The sequence below is a fragment of the Lactuca virosa genome, chromosome 3 (genome assembly GCF_052849685.1).
Source record: "Lactuca virosa cultivar CGN04683 chromosome 3, Lactuca_virosa_CGN04683_v6, whole genome shotgun sequence".
Classification (NCBI taxonomy): Eukaryota; Viridiplantae; Streptophyta; class Magnoliopsida; order Asterales; family Asteraceae; genus Lactuca; species Lactuca virosa.
In genome coordinates this window covers 435325794-435343261 of record NC_136428.1, presented here as the reverse complement: position 1 = coordinate 435343261, position 17468 = coordinate 435325794, and the positions used below count along the sequence as shown (strand labels likewise).

The 17468-nt window shown below is 37.4% G+C and overlaps 1 protein-coding gene and 1 pseudogene across 1 annotated transcript; one reads left to right on the top strand and one right to left on the bottom strand.

Annotated features, from left to right (window-relative positions):
• The first annotated feature begins 1456 nt into the window (after positions 1–1456).
• Positions 1457–4091, top strand: LOC145167886 (Acid phosphatase/vanadium-dependent haloperoxidase-related protein). The gene is made up of 3 exons (XM_079087153.1): positions 1457–1937; positions 2075–2386; positions 3761–4091. Exons 1-3 carry the CDS (start codon positions 1584–1586, stop codon positions 3920–3922), a joined length of 828 nt encoding a protein of 275 aa, XP_078943279.1. The 5' UTR covers positions 1457–1583; the 3' UTR covers positions 3923–4091.
• Positions 4092–4630: 539 nt separating this feature from the next.
• Positions 4631–5326, bottom strand: LOC145165088 (secreted RxLR effector protein 161 pseudogene; annotated as a pseudogene).
• Positions 5327–17468: the final 12142 nt, after the last annotated feature.

Sequence of the window (17468 nt, the reverse complement as noted above, 5' to 3'; positions counted from 1 at the left end):
ATTTTGTGGTTGTATGTTATGTGATATTTTGGGGAACTCACTAAGCTTTGTGCTTACGGTTTTCAGTTTATGTTTCAGGTACTTCGGTTTTCAATTGGAAGAGCTCGGGATGATTGCAGAGCACACACCACAAGTTTTCGTATTCCGTGATTTACTCTGATTTGATGATGTTTTGCTAAATCTAAATTACCTTGGTTTTATGGAAATAGTTTGTACTAATGATTTATTAATCTAAAAACGAAAATTTTTATGTCATTATTTTTGGGACGTTACAGTACGGCCGTTCCAAACGTCAGTCCGGAATACACTTTTCTGGTCCGAAAGGTACGGTGGGTCATATTCCGGACCTCATCCCCACCAAACGGCAGCCCCTCTGGAACAATATCATAAACCCTCCAGAATATCGTATTCCGGACACACCTCCGAAACAAAACATCGTGCTCCGAAATATGGTATTCCGGATCAAATGGACATTTTTCTAAAAAAAATTATTGATTATTATTATATATATATATATATTAAAGTTGTGGAAGAAAGGAATAGTAAAGTTGGCATATTTTGTCCATGTTTGGTCCCTTGATTTACATATCCGGTCCCTGTACTTCTTTAATTAATTTATTCATGTCCTTTTGTTTGTGTTCCATTCAACTTCCCATTTTTGGCAGAATTGGTCCCTGTATTATTGTTGGAAGTTAGAAATACTAAATTTGGATGTTTTTTTGGCAACTTTGCTCATTATTCTTTACCCATTTTGACACTTTTGGTCATTGCAATCAATATTTTTACACTTTTTTGGAACCTTTTAATATTTAAAGTTTGGCCACAAAACTTTAACGGTTTGACCCTGTACTTCTTTAATTAATTTATTCATGTCCTTTTGTTTGTGTTCCATTCAACTTCCCATTTTTGGCAGAATTGGTCCCTGTATTATTGTTGGAAGTTAGGAATACTAAATTTGGATGTTTTTTTGCAACTTTGCTCATTATTCTTTACCCATTTTGACACTTTTGGTCCTTGCAATCAATATTTTTACACTTTTTTGGAACCTTTTAATATTTAAAGTTTGGCCACAAAACTTTAACGGTTTGACAACTTTGATCCCTTTTCTAAAAAGTTGCTAATTCTTACCATTTTAATTCTTTAGCCATTTTCACACTTCTGGTCATTGCAGTCAAAACTTTTACATTTTTTGTCCGGGGCAAAGCCCGGACTTTTCATCCTTGCACTTTCTATGTCTGTCATATTTATCAATTCAGAAACAACATTGAAAGCTTCTGTCCCCGCATAGCGGGTGTAACCTTTCTAGTTTTTATTAAAATAGTTATTTATAACAATTAGATTACTCAATATCCCATATTTTAGTTCGGTGAATACCTAATAGTCTTTGAGGAAAACCCATGAGTCAAAATCCATGTGGAGTGAAGTTCCAAAAATAAAAGCCCATTCAATCACTCAAAGCATAAACACAGAACCATTCCAGGATATTCTACGCCACTTTCCTTTTTTATTTTCTTTCTCGTCTCTCTCAGTAAACAGACGAAAACACATTCCTCTGTTTCGATGCAGAACAGAGTCCTAATTCCATGGACCCTATCATAACATACTCCTCTTTCAACTTCAAAATACCTCTATCAAGAATTTGTTATCCCTTTACTTCAATCAAGTCTAATACAACTTTCAAGAAACCGAGAAGAAATGCTTCTTACATCTCTCTTTCCTCTAACCCTGAAAACCCTATATCTGTATGGCAAAAATACTCTTCATCCATTAAAAAGTTGCCGAATTTGAGATCAATCTTACATGGGTTGAGAACTTTTGATAAAACTTCAATGAACCAATGGTGTTCTAATCGAGAGCCAATATATAGACTCGGTTGCAATTACTTGCAGAATGGAGGGCTTGGTATGGCTCTATTGAGTGTAACCTCAACCGCAAAGGTTCGATTTTTGTTTCTTGTTTTCCTCATAAAGTCTAATTCGGTATCTAATTTGCTTTATTGGTTCTAAAGTTTTCAGTTTAGTATGCAAATTGATATTGGTTTATTGGGTTTGTTTGTTAATTTTTGATTTTGAAGGTTCGAATTAGCCCATTTGTTGCAACACTAGCTGCAAATCCGACTTTTGTTTCTGCTTTTTTTGCATGGCTGATCGCGCAATCTTTGAAAGTTCTATTGCATTTTTGCTTTGAGAAGAAATTGGATTTGCGAATAATGTGCTCTTCAGGGGGAATGCCGTCTTCACATTCAGCTTTATGCACAGCTTTGACTACTTCAGTAGCAATATGTCATGGAGTGGCAGATTCGTTATTTCCTGTGTGTTTGGGGTTTAGTTTGATTGTGATGTACGATGCTATTGGTGTTCGTCGCCATGCAGGGATGCAAGCAGAGGTAAGAGTAATCAGTTGCTTATTGAAGTAATTACAAATGCATTTTGTTTCATTTTTTGAGATAATTCGTAGGTAGTCTTCTGACTTTTTTTTAGGTCAAAACTATGGATTCTCAACTTCCAAATAAAATGATTTTTTTCAAAAAGTTTTGTCAAAACTTCTCTTTTTAGTACTCATTAGACTGTTTAATGCATGCATGAATACTCTGCATTAAATTTTGGTGGATTGATGTCAATTTTAGGTTTAAATGACTGTCAGTTTGACCTTAAAAGTCAAAGAAGCATCTATCTTTGTATCAACTAATGCTCATTTCATCATCCTTCTTTGTTGCCCTTATTTTTCTAACTTTATTATTTTACATGTTTGTTCTTAATTGTATTCATTTACCCAGTCCAGAGTCTGCATTTGTATTAGATGCTTTGAACCTTAAAATAGAATTAGATCACTTAGATTATTAGGTCCTTAAAGTTTATAACAGGTGATAGTTGGTTCTCATGATGACCCTTTTCCACTTGATTAAAAGAAACTATCGTTGAGTTCCACATCCACTTCTCTTGACTTTTAAATATTGATGTAAAAACTACCCTTTTTCTACTATCTGTTGTTCCCACATGGTAAATAGATTCTATGCCTTCAAGGTTGTAGTTGATGATAGGGCTTGCAACTTGCAAGCATGAACCTTTTTTCAGGAAATGCAAAATGACCAAAAGTGTATTAAAGAATATGCAAAATGACCAAAAGGGTATTAAAGGATATGCAAAATAACCAAAAGGGTATTGACAAGGGTATTCGTTCTTTGATTCTCTGAATAGCCATGATGCATATAGTTTGCATATTCTTAGGTAGGGAACACCATTTCTAGGAATTGTACTTTTTTTTTTCTTGTCTCTCTGTTTTACGGTTTTATTAGACGAGTTTTGTTATCATAGAACCTGTTAAATAAAGACATCAAAGTTTACAAAAGTTGACCTAGTTTGACTTTTGAAACCAAATCTGGCAATGTGCCAAAAGCTTGGTTGTGACTTGTGCATGTACTTCTGTTGCAAAACTTCCATCATACTTGTTAATAGAACACAAAAAAAATGCATTTGTAATGTGGGACCCTCTCTATTAACTCATTTTTTTTCATGGTAATTGTCAAAATGTTAATTCTTTAACATGCATAAAAGGGTTGGTTTTAGAGAAATAATCAACATGTACAAAGTTCTTGAAAGTGTTACGAGACTATTGATGCAACAAGTATTGTTTTAAAAGAGAATGAATTAAGTCGAAATGATTATTTTCTTAAGTTTTTTTTAAGTGTTGAACACCATTTATTTCTGAATCATTATAATGTTTCTCATTTATTTATAATTGGTAATGGTTTTTTTTGAAGGTTCTTAATCTTATCGTTGAGGACTTGTTTCAAGGGCATCCCATGAGTAAAAGAAAGCTGAAGGAATTGCTTGGCCACACCCCATCACAGGTGGTTGCTGGGGCTGTGCTTGGGATTCTGGTGGCTTGTATTTGTTCTCAAGGTTGCTTCGGTGCAATCTGATCTCAATTCTATGTCTTATTTTTGGTGGATTCATGAATTGTAAAATATAAAATAATAGATAAGTTGTTTCATTACAATCCCAAAGAAATAGTTGCAAAGAAGAATTTTTTTGTTGTTGGAATCTTGGGTTAACGTCATAGAATAGCAAAGTACTTTTTCATTTGTCACATTTAGAGCATCCACAATGATTAACCTATATTGTAGAGCTTATTTATATTGTCACTAAAAAAAACCTATCTTTGTAAATCCTCTCCAATGCGTTTACATAAACTTTTTTAAAGCTCTTTTTCAATAATCAAATGGCTAATTTGTTGGTTTTAAGCACAATCTTGTTTGATATTGATGCCAATATTAAGTGGTTGATTATTAGTAGCAAAAAATTAAATATAAAATATGCTTAAGGGGGTTGTAATAAAAATGGTATTAAGCTAAGAGGATAAATGTAATACAACAATAGAAGATTAAATGGTTAAAGAATATTAAATGGTTGATGAATAGTGTGTAAATGAATCTCCATATCAAAAGACATGAGGTTATGCTCATTATATAGTGGAGATAATTACATATAATCCCCACAAAGAATACAAAGAGACATACAATAATTGCATATAACCTACACAAAGAATACAAAGAGACATACAAATAAATGTAGTCTAATATCCCCCCTTAAGCGACAGGTGGTGGACCAAGGCGCAACATTCGACGAAACTACTCAAACTGCTGACGAGCCAGGCTTTTGGTGAAGATATCCGCAACCTGAAGCTTGGTTGGAACGAACATAGTAATAAGTTTGCCAGATGCAACGAGCTCACGAACAAAATGATAATCAAGGTCAATATGTTTGGCACGTTTGTGAGCAACAGGATTCTGGGTGAGGAAGAGCGCACTCTGATTATCACAAAGGAGGGTCGGTCGGCCAGAAGGCAAAGCATGAAGCTCACACAGAAGATGAGTAAGCCAAATAATCTCAGCGACAGTGTTCGCCATGGCCCGATATTCAGATTCACAGCTGGAGCGAGAAACGGTCGGCTGTTTCTTAGCACTCCAAGATACATGATTACCCCCCAGGAATATCGAGTAGCCATAAGTGGAACGTCGGGTATCAAGACAACGAGCCCAATCTGCATCAGAGTAGCCCACTAAAGAGGTGGACTTGGGCCAAGAAAAAGTGAGACCAAAAGTGAGCGTTCCCTTCACATAATGAATAAGACGCTTCACAGCTTGAAAGTAAGCGACAGTCGGAGCAGCAAGATACTGGCTGACCTGATTCACAACATAGGCAGTGTCCGGTCGAGTAATTGTCAGATACTGAAGTGCTCCGACCAACGAGCGATAACGCGTGGGGTCCTCATAAAGGGGACCATCACTAACAAGAGAGGCATTGGTGGCAAGGGGAGTCGTCATGGGCTTAGCATCAAGTAGATCTACACGAGAAACAATGTCATGAGCATATTTGGCCTGGCTGAGGAAGAGATCGTGTGGAAGCGACGTTGCCTCGAGGCCAAGGAAATAGCTCAAGCGCCCAAGATCTTTAATACGGAACTCATCATGAACTTGGCAATAAAGCTAGACATAACAGAGGTGTCGGGTCCAGTGAGGATAAGGTCATCTACATACACCAACAAGTAAAGAATGCAACGATCCCGGTGAAAAACAAATAAAGATGGGTCAGCCCGACTACAAGAGAATCCATTACCAGAAAAGAGCTCAACCGATGAAACCACGCACGCGGGGCTTGCTTCAAACCATAGATATCTTTGTTGAGCTTGCAAACATGATTAAGAAACCTAGTATCAACGAACCCCGGGGGTTGCTACATATAAACTGTATCACCCAACTTGCCATGTAAAAAGGCATTATTAACATCAAATTGACGCAGCTGCCACCCATTGACAATGGCGAGAGAAAGAACAACACGGATCGTGGCAGCTTTGACAACAGGACTGAAAGTATGCGAAAAATCAAGACTCGACACCTGACTAAAACCTTGGGCAACAAGACGAGCCTTGTGCCGCTCAATAGAACCATCCTCTCGGTACTTAGTACGAAAAAGCCACCTGCAACCAACAATATTAGAGTGAGGCGGACGAGGAACCAACGTCCAAGTATTATTGTGGTGCAACGCATGCATTTCGGAGCGCATAACATTACACCATTTAGGGTCACGCAAGGTAGTGACATGAGAAACCGGATCCGAAGAAGAGAGCACATCCGATATCAGACCACATGACCGAAGGTGCGCAAGATCAACCTGATAATGTGGCTTAAATATCCCCGCCTTAGCACGAGTGGTCATGGGGTGTGATGACCGCAGGGGGGGGGGGGCTTTGGGCTCGGGAGGGGCTGAAGCAGACTCGTTAGTGGGATCGGTGTCCGAGTCGGGCCCAAAAGAGTTGTCGGAAGAAGAAGAGCTTGACCCGGTGAGGGCTGGTTCGGCATCGGCATCATGGGCGGGATCGATGGCTGCTAAGGGAGGCTCGGTGACCTCAGGTGCGATAGAAACGGGCTTCGGGCAAACTACACATGAAACGGTGGGCGGAGACGGGGCAGCCGGCCTTGGAGGAGCCATAAGCGGGGAGGAGGGCATCGTGATACTTGAAACATCTCCAAAAAACTCATGTAAAGGCAAATAGGCCATGGGAGCCACGCCGGAAGACCCAACAAAGGAAAAATAAGTCTCATCAAACCAGGCATGTCGAGTAATAAAGATGTGTGAGGAAACCGGGTCAAGACATTGATAGCCTTTATATTGCGGATGATAACCAATGAAGACACATGGTATACTCCTAGGAGAGAGTTTATGAGCTGCATAATCACGCTAATAAGGATACATGCGACATCTAAAAGGACGGAAAGTTTCATATGAGGGCACCCGATGAAACAACGCCTCAAATGGCGACTTCATGTCAAGAACCTTGGTGGGTAACCGGTTAATATTAAACACGGCGTAGCTAAAAGCATGCACCCAGTAAGACGTAGGAATGTGCCCGTGAAACATCATAGAGATCCCGGTTTCCACAATATGACGATGTTTCCATTTAACCCGCCCATTTTGTTGTGGGGTATACGAGCATGATATTTGGTGAAAAATCCTATGTTTTTGCAAAAGAATTTTAACATTTTTGTTCAAATTTGGTACCCCCATCACTGTGAAAGGTTTTAATTTTAGTGGAAAATTACGTTTCAACAAATGTAATAAACATCTCAAACACCATATAAAAGTCCGATTTGGACTTAAGAGGATAAAGCCATGTGAACCGGGAAAATCGTCAACAAACGTCACATAATAGCGATAAGAATCAACCGAAGTAACCGGAGATGGGCCCCAAAGGTCACAATGCACCAAATCTAAAACACAAGCGACACGTTTATCATTATTATAAAAGGGTAAGGGATGTGATTTCGCTAGTTGGCACGACGAACATACAACCGGTTTAGGTAAAATAGAAGACACCAAAACAAGTCCAAGTTTATTTAACAAAGAAATTATGTCAAACGACACATGTCCCAAACGTGAATGCCATAATGTAACACCCGGTTTTGAAAGTGACCGATTGTGTCTTCGGAGGCCAAGGGTATAAGCGTAACCTGACGATTCGGTCTTTTATGGGTCTCGGGTTTTATTCAAAAGGTTTTAAGGCTTGGGGTTTAGCTAGGAGCGTAGGGCTTCTTGCTACCTTTTCATGGATACAAAGTTCGTCGGAAACGAACTTAGAACGAAGAAGTTATAGTACTTTGAAGTTGTTGGCAGAATTGGTCCCTGAATGGAAAAGCTTGCATATCATCCCATGCATGCAAGGTGGCAGCTAGGTGAGTACGCCCAACATAAGCTGGGGTACGCCCAGCGTAGTGCTGGATAATGAAACGCGGGTTCGAAAGACGTACGCCCATCGTACAGGGAGTACGCCCAACGTACGTACAGGATCTCCAAAACCCTAATTTTTAGGGTTGGCTCACTATTTAAAGCACCTTAAGTCCATGGGGGTGCGCCTCCCTTTCATTCTCAGAGCCTTAAACCCTAATTTCGAGTGATAGCTTCATCCAAGAGTGTTGTGAGCTTTGTGGGTGCATTTTGGGTGGAGTTTGGCCCATTTTCAAGAAGATGGAACTTGTTGCATAGATGGGAATCAAAGAGGAGCTTATGGATCTGGATTTTGGGATTCATTCTCAGCTTCATGAAGGTATAAAGCTTTGAACGTGGTCATTCATCTCTTAGATCTACCATTTGTGAGTTTTTGTTCATTTTGGTCCCAAGTATGAGATCTAGTGGCCTTGATTTCATTCCACGAGCTGTGAGTTGCCCCTCTTAGTGTTTCTGAGGTTCAAGATCCATAAAGTTGGAACCTTTAGAGTTTAAGACCATCTATGTTTGAATTTGAGCCATTTCGATGAAAGTAGAATGCTATTTGGTCTTGTTGGGGGCATGAAAAGTCACCAAGTCAGTGACTTTATGGGTTTAGACATTATATGAGACTCAAATATGTGGTTTGGATTTATGAATTAAAGCATTAAGTGCTTAATGGCAGAAGTGAGACTAGAGGGTAGTACACTGGGCGTACAAGCCAGTACACACAGCGTACAAGCCATTTAGCGAGTACGTGCAGCGTCCTGCTGAGTACGCCCTGCGTACTCAGCCATGTTGGATTTCAGACTTTGGGCTTCGGGTTGGGGCCATCTATTTGGGCCTAGATTTTTGGGCCCTAATGGACCATCAGAGTGGTTGTGTTCTGGGCTAATTGAAGGATTGGATCTTAGGTTAAGGCCCAATAAGGAGCGTGGGCCCAATTTGGAAAATTGGGCCATTCATGGGCCTTTATGGATTTTATGGTTTTGGACTTTATGTTTTGGGCCCTTTTGGGCCATCAGGTTTTGGGGTTGATATTTATTTGTGGACTATTGGGTTTCGTCCCAATTTGGAAATTAGGCCATTAAAGGACTTAGGGACATTATAGTGTCGGGCTTTTGTTTTGGGATTAGGCCTTAGTTTTGGATCATACTGGGTCAGGGGTAGAATGGTCTTTTTACCCCATGCATGGATTAATGATTATGGTATGGGACCCAATTACTAATTGGGTATATTGATTGGTAGTGGCAGCTCGGGAAGCTGTCGGGGCAGCAGCTAAGGAATTCATGCGGGAAGCTTCTGCAGTGCGAGGTGAGTCTCCTCACCATACCAATGAGTCTAAGGCACCAAGGCCGGCCCATTTTATGATATGTGATATGTTAACTGATTATATGTTATGTTAGTATGACACTTGCATGGAAGACCTCGGGGGGTTCCCGAGGCAGTAGACTAAGACCATACGGGGGTTCCCATGGCAATTAGTTATATGTGCTATGTTGTATGCTAGCTATTATGTGATACTAGGCGAATGCCTGCACGTTGCGCAAAAATATCTATATAGTTGAAGTCTTTACAAATATATGTTTTTTTTAATATAATAATAAGGTTGTTGTTAAATTTGATATAATAATTCGTATACTAAATTGATATAATATATTGATTATTTTGAATTATATGATAATATATACATCTATTATAACTGCATAATCTCAATCTTTTGAATGACCTCTACCCGTGGGTTACACATGAATAAAATTAAATATAATATATGGTTTAATGTTATTTATAGTTGTTGTTATTGTTAATTAATTTTTTAAAATTTATTTGCTTAACGTTTTAATTTCTATTATTGTAATTATTTAAAACATCTAACATTTTTTTTTAATTTTAAAAGTAACAATATAATCATTTATATAGAGTTATTTTTAACTATTGTTTTTGTAAGTTATTTTAAGCTACTTATTTGAAAACTTTTAACGATTATAAAAATATCTTTAGGAAATATTTTAGTTAAATTGATATTACAATTTAGTTTTTGCATTTAGCACTACGATTTATCACTTTTAACTATTCACAAAATATTTTTTGGGTTTTTTAAGTGGAACTGAAATTTATATTGAAGTTGACCCTGTAATGTTTATATAAATTAACAATTTAAGTATTTTGTTTAAACTGTTCAAAAGTTGTAGCTTTAAACTGATAATGGTTTACATACAACAACATATTAAATCTAATAAATTAATTATAATATGTTAAAAGTTAAAGACATAACTTTATAAGTAGAAGTAATTTTTTTTTATTATTATTGAAATTTAGTTTATTTATTATTACACATTAAGTTTGATACCTATTTAACCTTATTAACCAACTTATAATCATTATTAGAAAGACACTATAATTTATCACTTTTAACTATTTACAAAATATTCTTTAGGTTGTTTAAGTTGAACTAAAATTTATATTTAAGTTGATCCTGTAAGGTTATATTTAAATTAACAATTTAAGTGTTTTATACAAATTGTTCAAAAGTTGTAGCTTTAAAATGATAATGGTTTACATACAACAACATATTAGACCTAATAAATTAAGTATAATATGTTAAAAGTTAAAAACATAACTTTATAAGTAGAAGAAAATATATTCTTTTAATATTGAAATTTAGTTTATATATTATTACACTTTAGGTTTTATATTTATTGAACCTTATTAACCAACTTATAATCATTATTAGAAAGAAATTGAAATGTCATGGGAGTTTCAAATGAATGTGGTGAAAGGAAAAATGAATGAGAGTTTCAAATGAATGTGGTGAAAGGAAAAATGCTTCCTTTATAAGTATATAATGATGTGGTATGCTAGATATTTTTGTGATATGCGGTGTGCTAGTTGACTCTGTGGTGCTTGCATGGAAAACCTCGGGGGGTTCCCAAGGCAGTTGGATATCAGACCATATGGGGGTACCCATGGCTTTCCAGGCAAAGATCATGTGGGGGTTCCCATGGCAGTGGGCTAAGACCACATGGGGATTCCAGTGGCACCCGGTGTAAGACCTTGGAGGGTTTCCAGGGCATCCTTATATGTTTGTATGTTTAGGTCATATGTTTGTATGTATAGTTTGCATTATGTCTTGTTTGGCAGGAAGACCTTGTGTGGGTTCCCAAGGCAAGAAGACCATGTGGAGGTTCCTATGGCAGATAAGACTGATGGGTTTTGAGCATTCTAACACTCCTATGGTGTGCATGCAACCCTATGTGCTTTGGATCCATGTTTTCACTATTATACATGCAAATATACAAAATTCCAAAGCATCATCCTAACTAACATATTATGGAGCAACTATAATACAAAAGTCTAGTTAGATGACATACCTTTTGATGGAGCTTGATGTCTTGGAACTTTAAGAGCTTAGTGCCCCAAGTGGTGCACCTCAAATGGTTCACACAACACCGCCAACTATTGGAATAACTTGAGAAGAAGGTTACTTTGGTTCACTCTAGAAATCGTCTTTGCCCTCTTGTGTACACACACTAGTGCCATTTCATGAACCATGGGGTCCTTTATATAGTGTGGCTCATTTAGGGTTACACCATGTAACTCATGACTTTCCATTTCCTTCATGATCCATGGGTTTTAACCTCCATGGAGTATCCATGGGTTACCACATGGCTTAAGCCCAACATAAAGGACAATGGATCACAAGCCCACATATATAAGAATGAATGATTTACATAATCAATCCCCAAATATTTAATTAGTTTCTTTTGATCACAAAATTAATTCCAAATTAATTATTGATCAATACTAATTAAATAATATGATTTCATATTAATATATTAGAACTTATAATATATTAATATAAATCATAAATAACCTTTTTCTCATTTTTTCTATCCAATTGTTCCGATTCCATGCAACCCAAATGGACCATGCTACTCTCGGGTCGAATACATACCAATAATAGTTATGGGCTTAGACATCTAATCTAACAGTCTCCCACTTGGATAAGTCTAAAACTATTATTGCGTATGACTCCAAGATCCCGACTAGCAATCGTAGCTCTTAAAGCCGCTGTCGAACTCTGACCTAGTCAAATGATGTGTCCATTAGATAAGGGATCATATATTCCTCCATTCTACAAGATATCTGTCACAACTAGGAATTTTGGTGCCTTGTAAATACAACACTTATAACAATTATGAATCAATAATGTGAAAGCATGAATGATGCTTATTCAATAACAACAAAACTTCATCAAATACTTCATTCTAACACTACAAATAGTCAACAAAGAATTGGAAACCCTCGAAATCCCGGTTTAAGTCCATTTTGGATTAGGATTCCCTTATTGGGCCTAATGGACTAATAAGTTTCCAATTTGTCTATCTTGAACCTAGAACTCTCAAATGGGCCCTAATTGGACCTATATACATGAAACTTAATATTTTTGGGCCTTATGAACCCAAAATAAACTAGGTAAATTTTAATGGGCCTTAATGGGTCACAACCAATTTAATTTAGCCCTAGTGAATCATAAAAATTATACGTTGATTTAATTTGGACCAAAAATCATCTAATAAGTCATGATATGGGCTTAAGCATGCAAGGCCCAATCATCTTCTCTTTTCCCCTCTCCATTCTCGGCCCAAGCCCACAAAGAAGGAGGAGTTGACTTTTAGTGTGCCACCTCATTTTTACTTAATGGTTTTCCATGCAATTACCATACTTCCAAGTAAACATCTCATCAATCTTCTCTCTTCCCCTCTCTCTTTTTCCTTCGGCCGAGAGCAAGAGAATAAACACACACACCTCACAAAACTCTCTCTAAATCACTTAAGACTCATCCCTTCTTCATCTAAAAATCTCGAAATTTGCTTGTGTTTCAAGAGGTTTTCATCAAGTAATTCATCATATAAGGTAAGTTGATGACTAATCCATGATCTAGCTACTTCATTTCATCAAAATCTTTTCTAAATCTAATCAAACTTGTGATCTTGCACCTTAGAAGCATCTAAGTTCGAGATCCTCCAAGAAAGTTTACTAGGATCGAAATTTCCTCATCTTCTCTCTTCAAAATCGAAAACACAACTCAAGGTGAGCTTCATACCCCTCTCTTTTCGGTTTTCATATGTTTTATGGGGGAGAATACAAGAAAATGTGTAGATCTATGTGTATGTGTTTGCTATGTGTGATTTTATGCATGTATGTGTGTGATTTTATGTGTTTTTGTGATGAATATGTAACCAAAAGGGGTGTTAACTCGAGATCTATGACATGAGAAAGGAAACAAACATAATCTAAGTTATTCTAAAATAAACAAGTCAAGAATAATAGCTTATAAGATTTTGATGAACATATTTCAACATAAAAACCCATTTTGGGCTTAAAATGTCAAATATGCAAAACCAGGGTCAAACATGGTCAAGTCACGGCTTCTTGAGGGTCAAAAGGGTCAAAACAGTTTCTATTATCATTTTTCTGAATATTAGAATTTTCAAAGGACTTGAAATGCAAATTTTTAGCTTAATGGGCTAAATTTGGGCTTTTTGGCCCAATAAGCCCATAATTGCGAAAATGATGTTTTGAAGGGGCTGAAATGAAACCTTCTGCAAAACAGGGGACAAAAAGTGTAATAAAACTATTTCAAAGGTCAAAAATACTTTTCAATTCCAAAAAGGATCAAAAATGTAAACTTTTTGGATTTTGGGCCAAAACTGTAAAAGTTGCGAAAAATGGGGTTTTAACCGAGAAATACTATTTTGAAAGGGGCTGAATCTGTTAACAAAATAAATTTTGGATTAAAACTATCATTTCAACAAGTTTATGATGCAAAAAGTGTCAAGAAACTGTTTTAAGGACTAAAAATGAAGTTCTTTTATTTAAAGGACTTAAATTGTTATTTTTATAAAGGAAAGGAAATGAAAAGGTCAAACTTCTATTTATACCAACTATTTCATTAAGTCAAAATACAAAACTACGACTACCGACAATTCAAAAGACGAATACACGTTTGACTCCAAATATCGTGATACACGAATCGATTCGGTCTCGAATCGATACAATATAACCAACGTTTAAATCAAACACTCCAACGATACGCGATACTCTTACAAAGTTTGGGCTTATGAGTTTTAAATCATGCATGTTGGGCCTTGCAAGCCCATCAATATGATCTTTGGGCCCAAAGGGATAACGCTTATATGTTATTGGGCCTTCAATGACCCAATATTTTATAAAAGGACTTTCAATAGCTTTTATGTGCTAGTGGGCCAAAGTGTCCCATTAGAAAAGCTAGTAAGGTCACAGTAATCAAATGCGAGTTGGACCATCGTGTCTTTCGCATCCACGACAGCCTAAGCTACTTACGATAGTAGCAGGACATAGTGTTCCTCTTCTCTTCGTTCGCTAAGGCTTATGAGTATTCAAAGTAGACGAAATTAGGACGATATTCATTCGATATGACGATACAAGAACTAGTAACTACGTACATCTTTCGACATCGGAAAACGTCGGGTTTTCCGGGGAAATCAATACTACTCACTCGAAAATTCTATAACTAAAATACAAAACACCTTTCATATATATATGTTTTGAAATCATTCATGCATCAACTATGGATCTTCACACTTTGATAAACAAATGTCTTTTAAGAAAATATCGAATTTTCTGGGTTTTACAAACCATACAAATCATTTTATTTACAACTATGCTTATGAACTCACCAACATTCCATATGTTGACGTTTTCCAAAATAACTTGTATTCTCAGGTAACAGATAAGCGGAAGGGTAATGCCAAGTATGTTAGAATATTTTGTGTTAAAAACTTTGAAACAAATTGTGTTATGAAGTGTAATATTTGAAAACAATGTACTGGATGTAAACAATATTAGTTGTAATATATTGATGCATGGTGATGTTTGTGTTATGATTCATGTATATTCATTGTGATGGTATTCAATTTAAGTCACACGAGTCCCCGGACGTTTCCGCCGTCTGGTTTCGGGGGTGTGACAATATCATATGGACTGAGACATGGATTATAATCATTCTCTTTGTCCATATGTTGTTTCCCGATTTCCGATTTATGATGACCGACTAATTGAACAATTCAAATCTATCCAGGCTTGGCCAAGCACTTAGGGGTATCATCACTAAATCATCGAGGGGCTCACAAATATCGCTTTTATCCCTTTAAGGGTAAAAGGAATGGATAAATTTCGACCCAAATGCTCGCTTGTACTTACTCATCAAATCACACACAACGATATGTTTTATAACAACAAAGTTACTGGTTGTGTTTACATATGTCAATGTGCAACCAACTCGCAACTACAACTCACACGTCTCCGTTTGAAGAATATAAGATATTATCGTCTCATGATCACTCGTGATAAAATCCATGAAGTGATTCAAATGAGTGTGGATTGAATCCAATAGTCGAAGCTTATTCCAGGAGCACTCATGAACACTGCAGCCACTTTGTCCCAGACAAACTACAGACCCATTCATGACAGTCTTGCCTCAATACCTACTTCCAAAGTATGATCGATTGTGGATGGTTTGAATAACTTAGTTATTCGGGAAGTCAAAACATGCAAAGTGAAACACAAGAATAATCGAATCCAATATGGTCTCAGAACTTATGAATATAAATAAAACACCTTTTATTTAATCACCATATTGATTACACATTATTCATTGCATAATTTTTCAAATAATCAACTTAATACTTGAATTAAAACAATAGTTGTCCCATGCTCCAAGCATGCACACTATGTTTTCTAAACAATAGTTATGCCATACTCGAAGTATGCACACTATGTTTGTCTATGATCCTTACTTTGTGAAATAGATCAATTGAACATGATTCCAATGATGCTCATTTCACAATTCCAAATCCTTATTGCAAGTGTAAGAATTCCAAATTCTTGTCTGCTAGAAAGTGTTAGATTCTAAACAATCATGCTATGATTCTTTTGTAGTGTCTAGGTACCAAAAGTCACGGAGACTTGACCAACGATATTACAAAGTATTCCTTTGGAGATTGTTACAAGACAATTCCATGGAAGCGAAGTCTCAAATTCAAAGTACATTCCTTTGAACATCCTTCTTGCATTAAGTTTTCTAATCTTACACAGATTGAATAACTTCCACCTATGGAGACATTTCCATATTCCCATTTTGACTATCACTTCTGAACAAGAGTTGCCTCCATTCAGAATATGTCAATATGATCCTTTCCAAAAATTTACATCATACTTCCAACTGTCCATGAGCAATGAATCTTTGGTAAACCTCAGATTGTGCTCGACAATTGCTTAATCATTTTAGTCATATCCAATTCTAGACTTTTTCCCCTCTTAATGCCCTAGGCATTTGGAAAATTTAGAAAGGATAAATATTATAGCACATGTAATTGATCCTATACCCGAAGCATATGTGTAGCACCTGGTTCCTGGTATGTATTTTATTTATGTATTTTGCATTTTTGGCCTGGGACTCGGCGAGTTGAAGGACCAACTCGTCGAGTAGAAACGAATTTGATTCGGGATTTAAATGATGGACTCGTCGATTCGGCTTCAGACTCGACGAGTAGGCTCTGACTGGACAAAACCCTAATCTAAGGGTTTGCACCCTATTTAAACATCTCATTCAGCCACCCTTCGTCCCTATTGCTTCCAGAAAACCCCCATAGCAAACCCTAGCCGTTTGTATAAAGAGCTAAGGCATTTATGGTGCTTTTTGGTGATTTTGAACTCAAAGGAGAAGGAAAAGCCTAGAGGAATCAAGAGGAGACCAAGGGAGTTCAAGTTTGTGCACCATTTGCAGTTCACAGAAGGTATAAAGTCGATACCTTGCTTGTTCTTTTGCTAGATCCCTTTTTGGAGAGATTTAGGGCTTTTATAAGCCATTCTTGGTAACCAACCATGATTGCAAGCATGGTTGGGGGTTGAGGCTTCGGATCTAGGTCCATGGAGGAATTACAAGGCTGAAAGGGGCTGCTTTTGCACCCATGGAAGCCCCCATGCAACCCAAGAGTCTCTTCTAGAGCCTTTTAGACTCAAAGTCCCATGCATGCACGTAAAGTTCGTAACTTTACGTGCTAGATCGAGTTTAGGGACCTAGATCTATCATTTGGACAAGAGTTGTACACCAGAAATCGAATAAATAAGACTTGGACTGTATCGACTCGGCGAGTCGTTCTTGGGACTCGACGAGTCCGAGGTTAGACTCCCCTTTTCTGTTATGGGTCAAGGAGACCCAGTGGAGTGCTGGAAAGGTTTTAGAGGGTCCGGAGGAGTAACCCCAATGTATCGGGATAAGCCATAGTCCTGGAGTTCATAGGACTCGGCGAGTACATGAACAGACTCGGCGAGTCCAAGGCAATCTCCCAACTCTTGAGGATGAACTCGACGAGTTGTTCATACAACTCGGCGAGTCGGATGAAGGTTCATCCGGGGTTGTTCTAGAAGGAGAACTCGTCGAGTCGTTGCCAAACTCGACGAGTAGAGGTGTGAAGAAGGACAGATGAAAGGATAGGGACTCGACGAGTTGGCGGCCCAACTCGGCGAGTCGGGTCAACTGGAAGTTGACTTTGACCTTGTCTTGGACTTGGTCAGGGGTAAAATGGTCATTTTACCCTGAGAATAGATATCAGACTCTAACTAAGTATTTTGTGGGGATTATAGCCGGTGGATTTCGGG

Bases quoted from the DNA above. Each gene is read 5' to 3' on its own strand.
- LOC145167886 (XM_079087153.1), top strand. From the start codon at position 1,584: ATGGACCCTATCATAACATACTCCTCTTTCAACTTCAAAATACCTCTA. The intron at 1,938-2,074 runs GTTCGATTTTTG...TTGATTTTGAAG, and splicing joins GTGTAACCTCAACCGCAAAG to GTTCGAATTAGCCCATTTGT. The intron at 2,387-3,760 runs GTAAGAGTAATC...TTTTTTTTGAAG, and splicing joins ATGCAGGGATGCAAGCAGAG to GTTCTTAATCTTATCGTTGA.